Below are 17,229 nucleotides of genomic sequence, written 5' to 3'. Positions count from 1 at the left end.
AGAATCTCTTTCACCTCTGCCAGTGGCTACTGTCAATCTATTGGTCTTTGTTTCCCCCCAGGCTAGCAGTTTTCCGACCCACCTAACACTGCCTCGATAGCATCAGCAAATATTCTTGCACCCTTTCTATTTAAGTGTATCCCATCCCTGTAGAAGCAATCTCTCCTGTTAACAAGTACAGTCGAGGCTGAAAAAATTCTACCCCTTGAGCCTTGCACAATCTTTCCAGGGCCGAATTGATCGACAAGGCTCTCATCATACAGGGTGTTTCAGTTAAACGTTTCAGAACTTCTAAGAGGGGTAGGGTACATCCTGACAACTCGAAATCATATAGCAATGTGGGGTCGGAAATGCTTTCCTGAAGCGGTGTTGTACACAGGAGCACCATAAAGAAAAGAGGCCGTAAGTGAGAAATCGTTTTAATAATACATGAAAAGAAGCAAAAGGTACATGGATTAAAGTAAGTGTTCGAAGTTTCTTCCACGGGCTACAATGCACGCCTCACATCTCCGACGCATGGACATCCGAACATTCTGGAATACTCCAGGCGAATTTCGAATTTCTTCAGCAGCTACTGCGATTCTTGCAACCAGCTCCTCAGCATTGTCAACAGGGGTGTCATAAACTAGCGATTTCATATGACCCCAGAAATAAAAACCAAGACATGATAGGTCGGGTGACCGAGCAGGCCAACGCACGGGACCACCACGTCCCATCCACTGTTGACCAAATGTGACATCCAGGTAGTTACGAACATCTCTGCTATAATGGGCAGGGGCTCCATCATGTTGGAACCACATTGTCTGTTGCGTCGATGCAGAAATCTGTTCATCTCTCAAAAGTTGTGGCAATACTTGCTGCAGAAAGATCAAGTAGATAGGTCCGGTTAGACGACACGGTAACAGGTAAGGTCCGATGAGGTGATCTCCCATAATACCGGCCCATACATTGACCGAAAATCGAATCTGTGCTGCACGACGTTGTATTGCATGCGGGTTCTCGACCGCCCAGATATGGTCGTTATGTGTGTTGAAAATTCCTTCCCTTGTGAAGGATGCCTCATCGGAAAACAACACTTCAGCAGGAAAAAGGGGATTTGTAGCACATTTTCCAAGGTACCACTGTGCGAAAGCAATACGAGGTGCATAATCCTCCGGTTGCTGTGTCTGGACACGCTGCACGTGAAACGGATGCATGTCTTGTTCTCGGAGAATCCTCCAGACGCTGCAATGGGAAACCCCGACTGCGTTTGCTACACTTCGTGTACTCGTTCTTGGATTCCCCTGTACATGCTGCAGCACATTCTGTTCGACGGCTGGAGTCCGTGCTGTTCTTACCCTGTCCCTGTCAGCTCTTTCAAATGAACCTCTCAGCTAACCTCTGGTGCAGTCTTGCTAAGAAATTATGACTGGGAATACGCCTCGTCGGATATCGTTCCGCGTACAAACTCTGTGCGGCTGGCCCACTACAATTTGCAGCCCCGTACGCCAAATGCATATCGGCTAACTCTGCGTTCGTGTAATCATCCATCCTACTAACTTGGCGTTCTTGTTCAAGAAATTCGAAATTCGCCTGGAGTATTCCAGAATGTTCGGATGTCCATGCGTCGGAGATGTGAGGCGTGCATTGTAGCCCGTGGAAGAAACTTCGAACACTTACTTTAATCCATGTACCTTTTGCTTCTTTTCATGTATTATTAAAACGGTTTCTCACTTACGGTCTCTTTTCTTTATGGTGCTTCTGTGTACAACACCGCTTCAGGAAAGCATTTCCGACCCCACATTGCTATATGATTTCGAGTTGTTAGGAGGTAGAAGTTCTGAAACGTTTAACTGAAACACCCTGTATACTCCCTCCTATCGTGTCTGGGCAGAATTGCAGACACTTTCAAATTCAACCCTAATTCTCGGCTTTTGTTCAACAGTGACCTGTACTTGTTAAGTAATTCTGCCGGTCTACTACTCTTAATATTATTAGTGCCAACGTGTACAACTATATCACCTTTTGTGCCCTTTAAAGATGATATTCACTCTACAACGTCATCAAACTTTGCCCCTGGCAGACATACCCTGGTCCTGTTCCACCTATCTTTTTTACAAAGCATGCTCCCCGTTTCCCTGACAATAGAGTCACCAACAACTACTAGTTCCTTCGGGACCAGCGCATTCTGCCTTGGGGGTTGTCTCTGTGTCACGCGATGCCCAAGTGCAAGCTCTGGCGTTGATGTGGGCAGCTGAGACCTTGATGGGCCCCTCAATTTAGTTTCTTCGAGGGCATCCACCCTGTCCTTCAAGCTCTCATATAGGCCCACAAGAACGCCGAGTTGTTGCCTGATATCGATACACTCCTTGCATCGCGCACACACAAAGACATCCCCCTTGGCAGTATCATGTCCCGTACCCGATTGCTCTGCAAACATCAAGCAAACAGTGCATTTTATAAGGCTGTGAGTCAGAGGACAACTGCCCCCCTCAGTTCTGCTCTGAGCCACAGCACTTCCATTAGCTTGAGCCTTTTGCTTTGCTGCTCTGGTCTGAGTCATGATTCTATTAATTTATTAATTAATTATAATTATGTTATGTTATTAATTATGTTAAGTATAATTAATTATATTACGTTTGTAATCTAAGTCGTTATATGTATTTATTTAAACGTACAATTTAACTGCTAACGAAGTTCAACTAACGCTATCTGGTACGGTATATAACTATCGTATCACAAAGGCGGGAAAGTTACGAACGGTAGCGGAGTATTTTGTGAAGAGTCTTGCCAATTTCTGTGGCAGTGTCTCTTCCTCCCAATTTTAACAACTCTGCAGTAAACTTCATCTTCTCTGGGACTTTTTGATTCTTCATTTTCTTCAGTGCATGTTCCACCTTGTTACAGGAAGAATATCAGGTATCTCATATGTGTTGCTAATTTGTGATTCAGCTTCCCCACTGCTAGCATTGTTCTTTTGCTCCTTATATAATATTTTATAGTAACTTCTACTTTTTGAATTATACATTCTCTGCTGTTTATAAGTACACTATCACTATTCTTCAGATTCAGTATAATTTGTCTTTCTGTATTACTGCTGATTTAAGTCCTTTGTTTTCCTTCAATGCTTGTTCTGCTTTTCTTGTGTTAAATCTTATGCCCTGTCTGAGTCTTTTTCTAATGGCTTTGCATAACTCAGTATACTCAATTTTGTCCTTGTCAGTGTTTATCTTGCTCTTCATTTGTCATCTTCAGTTTATCATGACAAGTGTTTCTTGACTAATTTTTTCTTCTTTGGATTCTTTTTATCTATAGGTTTCTCGAGCTTTGTCACTTTCAGAAAATTGTTGTATTCCTCGTCAATATCTGAGTCCTGAAAGGTCTTCAGAAGCTCAAATGTGTTCTTATGTTCCAGTACATACTGCTTTTTCTCATCTTCTGTCATCTCAGAAATCTTTGTATTATTTATTTGAGTCAGTTTTTTCCTTTCTTTTCTTCATCTATATCAAGTGTGCATCTTACCATTCTGTGAACACTTCCAACATTTACCTTGTTGATAACGGTAACATCGTTCACAATATATCTTCTGTTAGTGAGGATGAAGTCGATTTAATTAGTTTTTAATTCATTTGGGCTCTTGAATGTTCAATTTTTGTTCACCCTTTTCTTGAAAAAAGTGTTCATTACTGACATTCCTTGAGATTTTGCAAATTCCACAAGTCATTCACCAATTCCAAAATTTCCTATAGTTTCCCTTTCTGCACTGCTCTGTCTCTTTCCAACCTTAGCATTGAAGTCCCTCATAATAATGATTTAGTGAGTTTTCTGTTCATCTAGAAGTCTCTCAATTTTGGTGCACATTCATTCAACCTCTTCATCATCATGGCTTGATGTTGGTGCATATATCATTATAACCTTTAGTTTATACTCTTAGAAATCCTGAGTAGTAGTCTTGAAACCCTTGGTCATGTACTTTTGAATTCCAAAATGTTGTGTTTTATATTTTTATGGACCAGAAAGCCAACTCCACTGTTGCTCTTTTCGCTGTTTCCATTCATGTATAGCAGATTTCCACTTGATAAACTTATAAGTAATTCATTTCTTCTTCTTGTTTCAGCCAAGCTGATGATATTCCAATTCACATTTTCTAATTCCTTTTCCAGTTCTAATAACCTATTTTCACCAATGAGTGATCTTATGTTGTAAGGATCTGGAAAAGTTTGGTAGATGGGCTGAGAAGTGGCAACTGAAGTTTAACATTGACAAATGCAAAGTACTGCATATGGGTAGCAGTAACAACAGAGAAATCTACCAACTGTGTGGTGTTACACTCAGAGTAGTGGAGAATGAAAGAGACCTGGGGGTAATTGTGCAGTCAGATATGAAGTTTTCTGAGCAGTGCAGACAGGCTGCCAGAGTAGGCCATGGGGCCTTGTCAATGATATACAGGAATTTTGTGAGCAGGGATAACGAGGTGATTATCCTCTTGTATAAGGCAATGGTCAGGCCACACCTTGAGGACTGCGTACAGGTCTGGAAGCCTCATTTTAAGAAGGATGTAGAGTTGCTAGAACGAGTACAGAGAAGGGCAACAAGACTGGTGAAGGGAACAAAGGGGTACTCTTATGAAGAAAGGCTTAAGTTCTGCAGCTTCTGGAGACTAGGCACCTTCGAGGCAATCTGATTGAGGTGTATAAAGGCCTTGAATGGATTGAGCAGGCTCAATGCTAATGGGATTCTTCCTCTTGCTCAGATTACAAACCTGATGGGGGGGCATAGAGTCAAACTGAGGAAAGACAGTCATAGAATAGATGTGTGGAAGTTTGCCTGGTTTGCTGAAACAAACTTCCATCTATTGTTGTGGAAGTTAATTGCTTAAATAAATTCAAGGCAGAACTAGACAAACATTTGGAATGAATGGATTAGTGAAATGGGAAGGGTGTTTTTTTTTTTTTTTTTTTTTTTTTTGGCTGATGCTGTATAAGCTTGCTTTCTTGTATTATGTGCCTCTACTAATGCTAATGTAATAGGTTAAGTTCAGTTTCCGTGTATGACAGCCTGGTCATACCCAGAGATTCTTAACACTCTCTGCTTCCACTCTAATCCTCTCATTACCGTAAGGGGGGAGTAAAAGCTGCTAGGTACCGAGGGTCATTTGTTTCGTCGTGTTGTCATGTGCTGGAAGGTTTGATCTTTTTCTCTTCAAGAGAACCACTCTACACATTTGTTGCCACCAAAGTGACATAACAGGGCTTACCATCAAGAAGGTGTGCATGAGTGGATTTTAGGAAGGCAGGCCAACCGGATGTCTCCTAAATCTTCTAAAATAGAACGATAGTGGATTCATCAGTGTTTTAGACCAAGTGTCTGATAATACACAGAATACCTGTTCCCCTTAAGCCCCCTGTTGGTAGTAGCTTCCTCTAACTGAACCTGTATTTGCTGACGTTAACATGTTTAGGTTTCTCTGTTGCCAAAACTCGGATTACCAGCCTACCTACTGGTAACGAGATATGCAGGCCTCGTCTTCTTATGTTAAAAGGAAGGCCCTACATAATCTTCCTTCTCTTGTCTGCACCTGACCTAGATTTCCACTGGGGTTGAAACTCACTCTTCCTCTAGGTTGCTCAGGTCCCCGGGTCCACCCCTTGGAGGTGAGAGTTGAATTGGAATGGAGAGGCTCGGTGAACCCGTTGGTAGGTTCACTTGCACATCCCCTTGTTAAAAGCAATAAAGCAAAAAACTTAAATTTTTGTCCATACAGTAATGCGAGGCATTTTTTATTTTATTTTTATTATTATTATTATGACAACCCTAAGCACGAGAGGTATTGGAACCTGTAGTACTTAGTATCGTGTGTCTGTTGAAGGTTGATAAGATAAAAGAAGATACTTGTTGACATTAGATTTGAATTTCTGTAGATTGTAATTTTCAGGAAATATGTATGAAGGGAGGTTGTTCCTGAAAACAAATTTGAAGGAATAAATGAGGAAGCAAAAAAGTTGGTTCTGTGATTTTGGAAGTTGGACTGTAAAAGAATGCTGACTGGTTGAGGTATGTGTTCAGACTGGTTTGGAAGAGAGAGCAGGAATTATAGAAGCCAATTCAGAAGAACAGTGCACATGGAAGTATCTTTAGAAAAAGCATGCTGCAGAAACAGAATGACACAGGGAGTGGAGAGACTATGTTAGAGATGAGTCATTAATTAACATTAATTCCTCTTTTGAATGAAATACAGACACCTGACAGAGGTTTGGGGGGGGCACCACTGCAGATGTGGGAACAATATTCCATGGTAGGGCAGATTTCCCATTTGTACAGAGAAACCTGTTTGGAAGAAAAGCAATGTCAAGAGCAAAAAGAGAAACCCAGTTTTTTAGATGCAGAGGAAATCAGAGTGTCATCGAAGATAAGCATAGGAACAGAAGAATCATTTTGCAAGAATTGTTTACAAAACTTCAAGTTTTGTAAACAAATTCAGTCTTCTGATGAGGTTCGTCAATGCTTATGTGGTTTGGATTACTGAGACATTGTGCCACTCATAGAAATGAGGTGAAGAATTTTTCAGTGAATATTGTGCATTAAGGAGAGATAAGAATGATGGAGAGTTGGGGGGAAGTGATGCTTCTAATCAAAAACTGCCTGAAGTTAACAAGAACCTTTCCCAAGAGTGATTAAGGTAGTGTGGATGTTGAGTCAGCATGGTGTAAAATGACTTTCAGTAAAGGGGAGATGATAGTAGGGTATATTATAGACCAAATGACTGTTTGTAAGAAGTACGACAAATGTCTCTTTAGGCAACTTGAATAGTAGCAGGTAGAATTGTCTCATTATGATTTTCTTCAGCCTACCCCTTGTAGACTAGAATATGGGGACCAGAAATGCACTATGTGCTGACTGGTTTGGAAGAGGGAGTGGGAATTATAGAAGCCAATTCAGAAGAACAGTGCCCATGGAAATATCTTAAGAAAAGGCATGCTGCATAAACAGAATGTCTATGACACAGGGAAAGAAATCACCCAAGTTTTTGAAGGAACTGGGCAATTTCTATCAACTTGGGAGAGTATACAGAGCTTTAATATCATACATCTAGTTTTCATTAAGGATCCTAACTATATCAAAACTTGACAGTAGGGGAACCAATAGCAAGGCATACTACAGTCCTATAAAATGTATTGTGTCTAAAGACACCTATATAGTCAAAGGTAGAGGCAAGAGGCACAATTTCAAGAGAGGAGCACTAGATTGAATGAGATGATGAATGAGATTTTCTTGAATTCTATTAAATTTAGTGACTACTGTATTGGTATCAGATACAAATACATTATGGGAAATGTTCAAAGGATTTTTCCTTGAAGTCACAAACACGGTCATACTGGTTGTCAGATTCCATAAATGTAAGATGCCAGAATGGATGATAAGGTGAGGTTGAGTTTGATTCAGCAAAAGAAGCAAGCTTGGAATAATTACCCAGACAATTGCTTGATTCTGATTTGTATGAGTGTTATTTGATAGTATGTTACCAATCCACTGATGGGGTAAGATTGGCAAAAGCTGATTATGAGAAAGCACTAGCAAAGAGACTAAAGAATGGGGATAACTTCTCGAATGTGAATACAAGAAAGAAGACAGTAAATTAGATAGGTCCCTTAATTGGTTGCAGTGAAACTTCCACAGAAAGCCTAACAGAAATGGCAGATGAGTTGAACAGATACTGCTTATCAAACTACCTGTTCATCAAAACCCAATACATGGGTGAATCGAAAGGGACATTTTGTGCCTTTCACAGGGCTGATATGGAGGGTGCCAACAAATCAAGTCACAGACTGTTACTTCGGTATGGTACCTCCTATTAGAAAACCTTTGGCAGTGAAGAAAAAGTGGACAGTGACATACCCATATATACTATCTGCAATTTGTCCCATGTCTCATGGTGAAGTACTACCTATTCCTGAACACACTGACCATTTTTCTGTACACTCTGATGAAGACGAAGACACTGATGAACATCAACTTGATATACACGAAGAAATACAACAGCCATCTACTTCAAGGGATCCACCATTTTGTTCAAACCTCATCAGGAATCTTGAACTGCTGAAGAATAAGGCAGAGCTTTTGGCCTCGAGGCTGCAACAGTGGAATCTTCTAGATAATTATGTGAAAGTGAAAACATTTTGTACTCAAAATAAAGACTATTATAAATTCTATCAAACGGAAGGTGAACTCACTCTTTGTAAGGATGTTGATGGTCTAATGGCAGCAGTGAACATGAGGCATATTCCCAAAGAATGCCGGCTATTTATAGATGCTTCTAAGGCTGTGTTATTACACCATGGAAATATGCTGCCTTCAATACCTCTTGCATATGCGATCCACAAAAAAGAAACATATGCAAACATGGAGAACATCCTCTTAGCTATACACTATCAGAAGTATGAGTGGCAGATATGTGGTGATTTAAAGGTAATTGCCATTTTATTAGGACTATAAAAGGGTTACACTAAGTATTGTTGCTTACTCTGTGAGTGGATAGTCATGCCAAGGATATGCACTACGTGAAGAGGAGTTGGCCTCTATGAAAATCATTAACACTTGGAATGAAGGACATAGCATTTGAACCTCTGGTAGATCCAAATAAAATTTTGCTTCCACCACTCCACATCAAACTGGGGCTCATGAAAAATTTCATGAATGCTTTGGAATGAACCATCCTGCATTCACATACTTGCAAGAGAAATTCCCAAGACTTAGTACAGAGAAGATTAAGGCAGGCATTGTCATTGGTCCACAAATAAGGCATCTTTTCAAAGATGGACAGTTTGAATGTGGCCTTAGTGATAGATGGAACAAAGATACAAAAGAAAATGGAGTGCCACCATGTTAGCCGATTATTGTTGAATGGTGAAAAGGCATGCTCTCGAAGCTGAAGACAAATGAAAGGTGAAAAGGTCCCATGTTTGATACAGGTACGTTCGTTGCTACATCTTACTGCCATATAAATAAAAATTACCTTGTATAAATATAAAAAACTACTTTTTTCGAAAACAAGAGCCAATCTGCCATTTTAAGCATTATTTCCATGTTTAGCACCCCAGATTTAAAAAGTAAACTTATTTTCATGCTCATAACAAGATATGACCCAAAATTTGTTGTTCAATTTTATAAATGAGTAAGTGGTTAAAGAAATAATGTGAATCGTTAGCATTAGTAGAGGCATATGATGCAAGAAAGCAAGCTTATACTGCATCAGCCAAAAAAAAACCCCCTTCCCATTTCACTCAGCCATTTCCAAAAGTTTGCCTAGTTCTGCCTCGAATTTATTTAAGCTGTCAACTTCCACAATGACAGATGGAGGTTTGTTCCAGCAATCAACCATCCGCTGCCTAAAAGCAAATTTCCACACATCCATCCTCAATTTGAATTTATGCCCCTGAAGTGTGTAATCTGAGAAAGAAGAAGAATCCCATCAGTATTGAGCTTGCTCAAACTATGCAAGGCCTTATACACCTCAATTAGATCACCTCGTGGGTGCCTAGTCTCCAGACACAATTTGCGAACTTAAGTTTTTTTTTGTTAAGAGACGCCCTTTATTCCACTCATCAATTTCGTTGTCTTTCTCTATACTTGTTCTAGCAACTCTACATCCTTCCTAAAATGAGACCACCAGACCTGTATGCACTACTGAAGTGTGGCCTGACCATTGACTTATACAAGGGGATAATCACCTCCTTATCCCTGCTAGCAAAATTCCTGTATATCATTGAAAAGATCCCATGAGCTACTCTTGCAGCCTATCTGCACTTCTCAGAAAACTTCATATCTGCTGCACAATTACTCCAGGTCTTTTTCATTCTCCACTACCCTGAATGTAGCACTGTACAGTTGGTAAGTTACTCTGGGGTTACTGCTACCCACATGCAGTACTTTGCATTTGCCAATGTTAATTATTGTTATTTGGTTTTTTTAGGAGCATTAGCAACTAAGGCCGTATTGCTCAGGGGATATGCAGTGGTCATTCCCTAACCTCTCTGCATTTCACGTTTGGTGGTCACGGGCTCGAACCACGGTCTAATCAAGATGCGTGTGCTACGCACTGCTGCTCCTGCCAACCTGGCTGCAGAGGCACCAGTCAATGTTAAACTTCATTTGCCACTTCTCAGCCCACCTGTCCTACTTTTCTAGATCCTTGCAGTAGCATACTGTCATTAACAACCCAACCAACCCTTCCTATAGTCTCCAAACTTGGACTTTAAGCCTGATATACTTCCATCAATATCATTGATAAATATAGAAAACAAAAATGCGCCCAACACAGAACCACTAATGTTATTAGTGGAGAATTCCACTAATAACATTAGTCCATGAAGAGCAGTGTCCATTGATTACCACTCTATCTTCTCCCACTCAACCACCCCTTTATCCATAGCAGCAACTTGCCCTTAATGCCATACTGCTCCAATTTGTAGAGTAGTCGTCCATGTACGTAGGTGTGATGTCAAAATTTGCAGTTGATGTAAATATTGGCAGAGTCGCTAATGATTAGTGCCAAGCATTGCTCCTTCAGTATGACTCGAACAGACTTCAAAGATGGTCGGAGAGAAGTGGCAGCTATGTTTTAATGCAGCTAACTGCAAGGTCTTGCACTTGGGGAATAGCAACTCCAAAGTAAATTATACACTTGGTGGGGTTGAATTAAAAACAGTGGAGGAGGAAAGGGATCTGGGAGTTACAATAAGGGCAATAAAGTTTTCTGAACAGTATAAATAGGCATCTAGAAAAGCCCATGGTAGATAACATTTGATGATTTATCGAATATTATCATGTTGAGATAGGGAGGTCATAATCCCACTGTATAAGGAAATTATAAGACTACATTTGGAATATTGTGTTCAAGTATGGAGACCTCATCTGAAAAAAGACATTGAGCTTCTTGAAAGGGTCTGAAGATGGGCAGTTCGAATGGTGAAATCTGCAGAAGGATGACCATGTGAGCAAAGACTCTTACGTGGTCTACAGTGCTTGGCAACCAGGCACCTTAGAGGTGACCTGATTGAGGTTAAACTTCATTTGCCACTTCTCATATAAAGTTTATAAAGCTCTGAGAAGGATGAGGATGAATGAAGGTGGACTTCCCACTGTTATAAAGGGTTCCATAACTAGGGGTCATAAATTCAAATTACAGGGGTTTAGATTATATTGTAGCAAGTTTTCTTTTAGACAGCGAGCTGTTGATTGACAGAACAATATGCCCTTGCAGGTAGTTGAGGCTGACAGTTCGAATAAATACAAAGGTCAGCTTAGACCAATTTGGATTGTTACATGTGTGACGAAGGAAGCATATTATTTGTATTTTCTTATCTATGTGGTTTTTTTTTTTTGCAAGTGCAGCAAAGCCTCTGACACCCTTGCACTATATGGGAATACTATTACTAAATTAATAATTTAGTAATAGTATTTGCCATATACAGTAATAGTATTAGTGATAGTATTTGCATAAACTAATTATTAATTAGCTTATGCTTCTGCGATTCAACACAAATACACAATTGATGAGATTTTGAAAATGCACAGTCATACTGCTATATTTCGACTTCCTTCCAATAGGATTTAAATCCTATTGAACTTGTATAGGAGATATTAAATGGCAGGTTGCCAAAAATTTAGTCTGTACAGCATTAAAGAATTGGCCGAAAAATTTTTTGGACAGTATACTCATAATAAATGGAAGAAATGTTGCTATCACGTGATTAGTATTGAAAACCAATATTGGGAAAATGGAAGTCAAATTGATGAGCAAATTGACAGACTTATAAAAATTGCTATTCAGATTCGATTGATAAGGATTTGTTCATTATTTAATGATGTTATAAGTATAAGTTGACTTTAATTTTCAATAAAATATTTTAGCATATCCAGTAATGATTATTGCAAAATACTGTACAGTTTACACCGGATATTATGTAGTCTGTTACAAAAATTCAAATAACCAATTTGTACAGTACTGTATATGCTTCCCATTCGTCTCTGTCGGTTAACCTAACATCCTCTCACAGATGAGTTTATTTTCAAGGTCTTTGGGCCATCGTTGCCTCTGAGTTGCTGACCTAGAATATTCTTTTTAGTTATGTTCTATTAGATGTGTTCTTTGGTCCACTGATGTTAGTCAGATATTTTAGGGGATAAAATGATCAATTTTTTCCTCAGACCATGTTCATAATTAATGTACTTCAGATAAAAATCATATAATCCTTTAATCCTGTCACCTTTGCCCTAAAGTTGTGTCAGTCGACAAAATTTTTATTTTTTCCAGTATTCTGGTTACCAATAGTCGAGGTTCCTCATTATTTCAACCTGAGTACCTGACCAAGACATGTCCATATATAAAAACAGGTAGAACTCCATCCTTATGGTCAGTTCCAGTGCCAGCAGGCCTTACCTGTTTGGGTAAGTCTCTCTCTCTAATGTAGACCTTAATTTAAATTAATTTTGGTCTTGCAGTATTGTGTTATTTCTTGATTAATTCTCTTTCACTTTTTCCATGAATTTATTCTTTTCTTTACTTTTATTCCATTATATCAAAATTTAACAGGTTCTTAATGTATTTTAGCCAAGTTTGTGTTGCACATCCTCACTGGTGATCACGTAGCACAGTGAGTTCTCATATGTCAGCATCTTGCCCCTTGATGCGGCCACATATGTGGTGATGGACCCTCCTACATCCCAGATTTTCGACTGGGATGTAAAAAATTAAGATTTAGAAAGATCTAAAGAAGAGGGTATTTTTCTAGACTTTATTTAGATCTAAATAAGACTAGAAAAATACCCTCTCAGTCAGATGGACTGAGAAGCGGCAATTGAAGTTTAAAATTGACAAATGCAAGGTACTACATATGTGTAGCAATAATCTCACAATTATTCTCTACTTGTTTTTATTGATATTTATTACCTGTGTGTTTTATATATGGGCATTCCTGCTTTACGAGTTCCCGTGTTTACAGTTCTTTTTTTCAATTATCAAGTATGAACAAAATTGAAAATATGAACATTAATTGCATTGAATAAATGCTAAACATTCATAAATATGGCATTTCCATGGGCATAGCTATACAGTTGCCGACCGGGCTAGCCAGGTGGGTAACCACCTGGTTTACCAGGCTTACCAGGCAGGGTAAAGTGCCTGCCTGGTAACCCAAAGGTCGCAGGTTCGAATCCTGCTTTGGGCTTGGATCAAAGTACTGCAAAAACCTTGGGAGGTGCATTATGACCACAGAAGCCGATGCGCCAACAACTACCAAAAAAAAAAAAAAAAAAAAAAAACTATACAGTACGGTACAACTGCGCATGCATTTGTTTGTTCAGGCAAACAATAGCGTCTCAGTGACTCGCATAACATAAAGCAGCTACCACGCTGATGTTACAAAGAGTGGTTCCATTGTTCTTCATTTTTACCACCTTGTCTTATTTCAAATTTATCCTCCTTACTAATACTGTACAGTATGCCAAAACATTTAGTCAATGATGATGAGTAATAAACATTCTTTAACATTTGTATGGCATAAATAATTTCTTTATTAATATAATTTGTTTGATTTTAAAGACTATGTTTTCATTTCTTTGGATAAATAAATCATTGTTTAAGCATAAACTGTTGCTTTTTTGACCTTCATATAATGTTACTATGGTAAATTTCATTGTTGAGAATGTAACCGTTGTTTTTAACATTGTCTATGGGAAATAAATTCCCGCTTTACGATCATGCTAACCTGTTTATAGTTTGCCTGTAATTTATAATGTATTTAATTTTTGAGTCGGCACATTGCTGCCAATGTGTCATAAAAATAAAAAATTTAGTATTAGCATTAGTACAGGCATATGATGCAAGAAAGCAAGCTTATGCAGCATCAGCCAAAAAAAAAAAAAAAAAAAAAAAACACGCTCCCATTTCACCCTCCGTTCGTTCCAAGTACCTGTCTAGCTCAGCCTTAAATTTATTTAGGCTGTCAACTTCCACAACAAAGGATGGAAGTCTGTTCTACCAACCAACCACCCGCTGGCTAAAGACAAACTTCCGCACATCGATCCTACATCTGTCTTTCCTCAATTTGAATTTATGCCCTCTCAAATCATTATTCTGAGGAAAAATTCCATTAGCATTGAGCAGGCTTAAACCATTCAAGCCTTTATACACCTCAATCAGATCACCTCGCAGTTGCCTAGTCTGTAATTTGCAAAATTTAAGCCTTTTTTCATAAGAGCAACCCTTTATTCCATTCACTAATCTTGTTGCCCTTCTCTGTACTCGTACCAACAGCTCTACATCCTTCTTAAAATGAGGCCTGACTTCCAGACCTGTATACAGTACTCAAAGTGTGGCCTGACCATTGCCTTATATAAGGCGATAATCACCTCCTTATCCCTGCTAGAAAAATTCCTCTATATCATTGACAAGACACTATGAGCTACTCTTGCAGACAGTCTGCACTGCTCAGAAAACTTCATATCTGCCTGCACAATTACCCCCCGGGTCCTTTTCGTTCTCTACCACTGTCAGTGTAGTACCACAGAGTTGATACCTCGCTCTGGGGTTGCTGCTTCCCATATGTAGTACTTTACATTTGTCAGTGTTAAACTTTATTTGCCACCTCTCAACCCATCTGCTCAACTTTTCCAGATCCTGTTGCAGCAGACTAGCGTCAGAAGTGTCCTTCACAACCCTGCCAACCTTTGTATCGTCTGCAAACTTGGACATTAAGCTTGATATACCATCATCAATATCATTTATAAATATAGAAAACAACAATGGAACCAATACTGAACCCTGAGGAACTCCACTAATAACATTAGTCCACGATGAGCAGTGTTCATTGATTACCACTCTGTCTTCTCCCACTCAACCATCCCTTTATCCACAGCAGCAATTTGCCTCCAATGCCACACTGCTCCAATTTGTGCAGCAGTCTTCGATGTGCAACAGTATCAAAAGCCTTTCAAAGATCCAAATATATGATATCAAAGTTCCCTGCATCCAGTTCCTTTGTGACCACATCATAGTATCCAATCAAATTGGTCAGGCAAGACTTTCCCTCAACAAAACCATGCTGTGTCCAAATTATAACTGAAGTCTTGTCTAGATGATCCTGTAGTGCTTCTTTAACCAGTGCCTCCATTAATTTTCCTGGGACAGAAGTTAAACTAACAGGTCTGTAATTACTTGTGTTGCCCTTTGATCCTCCTTTGTGAATTGGGGTCACATTTGCACATCTCCAGTCCATGGGTATTTCCCCTGAGTCCAAAGAAGCTCTCATAATTATGGCTAAGGGTTTGCTTACTTCCTTTGCTGCCTCCTTTAATATAACTGGATAGATCCCGTCCACCCCGTGTGCCTTTTTTATGTTTATCTTCAACAATTTCTCCTCCACTTTCCTCTCAGTTATTACAAAATCATCCAGCACACAGCCAGAGTTTAACTCACCTCTGGCATTCCCCTCTCTGAATAACTCCTCATGGGTGAATGTAGATGCAAAATACTCATTTAGTTTGTTAGCCACCTGAGCAGGATCATCAACAGTTGAACCATCAATATGAAGTGGACCAATCTGATTCATCCCTTTCCTTCTAGAGTTTACATAGGTAAAGAACTCTTTGTTGTTTTTCTTTGCATCCTTTGCCAAGGATTTCTCATAATCTGCCTTTGCCTGCCTAATCTCCTTTGTAACTTGGTTACTGATCAACTTATATCTATTCCATGTCACCCATTAATTTATATGTATCCCATGCATTTTTCTTCTCTGCCACATGTCTCATTAGTTTATCTGACATCCATTTAGGCCTAAACCTTGAACAATATTTCTTAGTTGGTATGTAGAGCCTAGTAGCTTCCAAGATAAATTCTTTGAATGTTTCCCATTTTGAATTTGGTGTTGGTAACATCATTAGTTGGTCCAGCCGTATAGAATTTAAATACTGTCTCAGACCACCGTAGTCACAAAATAAGGATCTTCAATGTGCAGTGCTGATCCACACTGTTTTTTCCACCATTGTCAGTGACAATTCATCAGAGTATAATTGCGAGCAACAGAAGTGCAGTCTTTTCAGTGGATATTCCATCTTCTTTAAGGACAAAAAAAAAAAAAAAAAAAAAAAAGGCAATAGAATCTCAATTAAATGCGAGAATTATACTTACTATATTTTTTTGACTTATAGATAGGTCATTGTTCATTATGAATATGTCTCACATGACAAAACAGTGAGCCCCTCAAAACAGTTATGTGACATATATGGCTCATAATGTGATGCAATTTGGAGAAACTTGCCAGAAAAGTGTACCATGACAACACCCTTAGCATTAGCAAAGGCACATGATGCAAGAAAGCAAGCTTATATAGCATCAGTCAAAAAAAAAAAAAAAAAAAAAACCTTATTTCACCTATCCACTCACTCCAAATGTTTGTCAGGTTCTTCCTTGAATCTATTTAAGCTATCAACTTCTACAACGACAGATGGAAGTTTGTTCCACCAATCAACCACCCGCTGGATAAAGGCAAACTTCCCCACATCTATTCTACAACTGTCTTTCCTCAATTTGAATTTATGCCCCCTCAGGCGATTATTCTGAACAAGAGGAAGAATCCCATCTGCATTGAGCATGCTCAAACCATTCAAGGCTTTATACACCTCAATGAGATCACCTAGCAGGTGCCTAGTCTATAGACACTGTAATTTGCAAAACTTAAGCCTTTATTCCATTCACTAATCTTGTTGCCCTTATCTGTACTCGTTCCAACAGCTCTACATCCCTCTTAAAATGAGACCTCCAGACCTGTATACAGTACTCAAGGTGTGGCATGACCATTGCCTTATACAAGGGGATAATTACCTCCTTATCCCTGCTAGAAAAATTCCTGTATGTCATTGACAAGACACCATGTGAGCTACTCTTGCAGCCTGTCTGCACTGCTCAGAAAACTTCATATCTGCCTGCACAATTACCCCCAGATACTTTTCATTCTCTACCACTGTCAGTGTGGTACCACAGAGTTGACACGTTACTCTGGGATTACTGCTTCCCATATGTAGTACTTTACATTTGTCATTTCTCAGCTGCTCCCATCTACTCAACTTTTCTAGATCCTGTTGCAGCAGTGTACTGACATTAGTGTCATTAACAACCCTGCCAATCTTTGTATCGTCTGCAAACTTGGACATTAAGCCTGATATACCATCATCAATATCATTTATAAATACAGA

The 17,229-nt window shown here is 39.2% G+C and overlaps 1 protein-coding gene across 6 annotated transcripts in view; it reads left to right on the top strand.

Annotated features, from left to right (window-relative positions):
* Window positions 1-17,229, top strand: part of LOC150088229 (TIP41-like protein) — a 299,210-nt gene that overhangs the window by 47,272 nt on the left and 234,709 nt on the right. Inside the window, exon 1 of one of the 6 annotated variants that reach the window (XM_090370643.1) lies at window positions 12,354-12,426. The exons of the other annotated variants lie outside the window; for them this stretch is intronic. Within the exon in view, the coding sequence (XP_090226769.1) occupies window positions 12,389-12,426 (38 nt within the window). The 5' untranslated portion in view covers window positions 12,354-12,388. Of the gene's footprint in view, window positions 1-12,353; window positions 12,427-17,229 lie in introns of those variants that run through there. 6 annotated transcript variants of the gene reach the window in all.

This window comes from Mastigoproctus giganteus, chromosome 3 (genome assembly GCF_048544385.1).
Source record: "Mastigoproctus giganteus isolate SK-2022 chromosome 3, ASM4854438v1, whole genome shotgun sequence".
NCBI lineage: Eukaryota > Metazoa > Arthropoda > Arachnida > Uropygi > Thelyphonidae > Mastigoproctus > Mastigoproctus giganteus.
The sequence above is the reverse complement of the archived record's forward strand: the minus strand, read 5'-3'. Positions and strand labels throughout refer to the sequence as shown.